At 57.7% G+C, this 2,891-nt stretch overlaps 1 protein-coding gene across 1 annotated transcript; it reads left to right on the top strand.

Annotated features, from left to right (window-relative positions):
- Positions 1 to 160: 160 nt before the first annotated feature.
- On the top strand, positions 161 to 505 carry GNI_125100 (putative transmembrane protein; the record flags this gene model as incomplete). Its single annotated transcript, XM_011133683.1, has 1 exon — positions 161 to 505. The coding sequence occupies one exon, from the start codon at positions 161 to 163 to the stop codon at positions 503 to 505; it is 345 nt and encodes a 114-aa protein (XP_011131985.1).
- Between the last annotated feature and the right edge of the window lie 2,386 nt (positions 506 to 2,891).

Here is a 2,891-nt window from a genome sequence, read left to right as displayed (position 1 = left end):
AACAGTGAGCGAGCGATGCCAGCAACGACGCACCTCGACGACGACGAGAACGCTCACTCTCAGGGGTACCCGGCTGCTGCACAAACTGGCGACAGCTGCTGGATGTGTCGACCCGGCAGTGGGTTACGTCTGCGCCTCGCGGTTCCCTGCAGCAGTGGAGATGGAGACTGAGAAGCAGAGGAACGAGTGGATTACGCAGGTTACCCGGAGAGAGTTCACCCCCCACAGTGCCCAGAACGAACGAGAATTTGAGGAATGGGTTGACAAGATTGCGGAAGAGGTGAGCCAGCGGACGTTTCGAATGCATGAGCCTAGTCTGATCAATATCGTGATCGGACAGCTCCCGGTGGCGTTGAAGCAGTTGGTGGCGGAGTTCTCGCTCGAGGACCGGCAGGAGGTAGAGTGCTGCCACATACTCGCACTTCACGCTATTACTTGCGCACAGTACGTGAACTGGATTTTGGCTATGACCGCCCTAGCGGTGCACTGGATTGGTCACGCGTAACGGGGGTTGCCACCACTGGCTTGCCTACAGTATGCACCACTGACCGCCCCCCCTATGAGTATGCATTGATGTATGCCCCTGCCCCGGATGATCCAATATCCATTGGAGGACCTCTTTCACACAGTTAGGATGGAAGGAGCGTGGCAAGGTGCTGTCCCCGAACTGGCTTATGTGTGTGGGCACGCATACCACACTCTGTGCAAAGTGCGGTTTTGCGTTACGCGGTTGACCCGTCACCATATTAGTTTGTGGAACTATTTACGTGTGGGTGACTCTAGCTGGACCAAGCATCCCCCATGGTGGATGTGTAGCCCTACATGATACGTAGCACCAGATTCGTTACAGTTGCAATAGAGGTTGTGCGTCGGAGCTTTACCACCATACCACCCCACCTCAATTGTCCGGACGTCAGGATAGGGCTCCCGGCTGGAGTGAGGATAGCCACTGTACCCACGTCACACTCAATGCGGAATAGCGAGTTCCAATACAACAGGATGCACGGCATCCACCAGTCAAACTAATGGCAAGAACTCCCGCTGACCTGGGACTCGTCTCACTAGCCTGGAACGTACCGCGGCCAGCCCACCGGCCAGGTTCCGGCTCCTGCACTTGTTTGCTTCCTGCCCTGTAGACCACAACGTAGGAAGTAATGCCCGCATAGGACTTGTCATGGTCTACAGGGCAGGAAGTAAACAAATACATATACACAACGAATCTACGTCAATAATTGATGCACATGCCCCGGAGCCGGTGGGTGTATATCATCGGCAACTCGTCCCAGTGTTTAGCAGCGCCACACCAAGCCCTATGCGGGCATTACCGGGGTGTCCGCTCCCCTACCCTGCGCAAGTTCTAGCCTGTCCATGCTGTCACCAAGGATGCAATATCAACCGCTGCCTGGGACCTGCGTCGGACGCGCACCTTTCGCTTTGAAGACCACCTGAAGGAGCGACGTGACCTCCAGCGGGTATTGACCCGCTACATAGGGGCTACAGCTCCCGCGATAATAGGACTAGGCACTTGGTTAATGACTACTACGACGCGCGCCACGTTGACCGAAGCAGACAACCTACTCACCATCGCCGTTGGCGGGGACTCGTTCCACTCCTGCCACCACCGGCTACAGGAGCGATTAAAGGCCTGGACCCCGGTGGCCTTTAATTCGCCGATTGGAAACAGGAGTACCGCCAGATCGTCGGCCTAGAGGGTATTTTCCTGCTAACACCGTTGATGACGTCAAACAAGACATATCGGGGTGCTGACGTTTGTGGAGATGCTGACGTTCGACAAGGCAGATTTACCGGACCTACCACAGCAGGTTAGGTCACGCCTCAATCGGTTTGTCAGGTTGTCCGCCCGCTGGAGTCGAGATATTCCGCTACCCCGATCCCTGTTAGAGGAACCGATTCTGCTTGCCAACGCCGTCGCGTATCGTCGCCGCTTCCGCGACGTCGCGCGTGAAATGACCCTGCTGAAGATACTCCAGGAACTACACGGTGACGTGGAACGTAATGCGGTTTCGGTTTTGGCAGCAGCGGCGGCAGGAGTAGCCGGGACTGGGTGTGCGGAGATGTATATGGACAAAGAACCCTTGCGTCGACTAGATTGCAGTGCGTGTGTGGGGGGGGACCACCGCGCTACCCAATGCCCCTACAAGGCGTATATGTGTGGCGGTTGTGGTGGTAGAGGACACCTTGCGAGGAAGTGCAGGGTTACCCTACTGGAGGACGCGTACGGCAAGCGGGCACACCGCCTGGAGAGACGCGGGCAGGGAGGCTACAACCTGAGAGTTGGGGGCGATCACACGACGGGAGACAGACTTGAGACGGCCGTAAGGGTAGGAACAAGACAGGTGGAAGAAGCGACGGGACCGACAGGCCGAGGTCAGGCGGGCCCACAGGGGCGAGAGTAACGACGGCCCAGAGTCGCGGGGAGAGGCTGGTGTGCTGGCGGTGCGTGTCGCGGATTTGGAGCGGCAGTTGCTCGAAATGAAGTCCGGCACGGTGGGAGACGTGTCTGAAAGGACAGTGGGTTTCGTCGGTGAGAATGACGCGTCCCATTTTGTGTGAAGGCCCACGTCGCAGGGAAGGAGGCAGACTTCCTTTGCGACACAGGGGCCGATATCAGCATCGTGACCGAAAGCGAGAGGCGCCGCATGGGCATTGACTTGTCCGGAAAGGAGGGGCGTGTCAGCACTGTGCTTGGAGAAGGCGGTCTCCCGGTGACTCGGCCGGTGAGTGTGGGAATAGAGAAGTCCGTGAGACGGGTGCGGTTTGGTGTGACTCCGGTGGAGTACTTACCCAACCTCCTGTCGGCCCCTGACATGAAGAGGTTTGGCTTGGGGCCAGGTAAGGCCCAGGTTTTGTGTGCGAGGAGGGGCTACGTT

This window comes from Gregarina niphandrodes (assembly GCF_000223845.1).
Source record: "Gregarina niphandrodes unplaced genomic scaffold scaffold00031, whole genome shotgun sequence".
NCBI classification, from domain to species: Eukaryota; Apicomplexa; class Conoidasida; order Eugregarinorida; family Gregarinidae; genus Gregarina; species Gregarina niphandrodes.
This window is presented reverse-complemented; position numbering and strand designations above follow the sequence as displayed.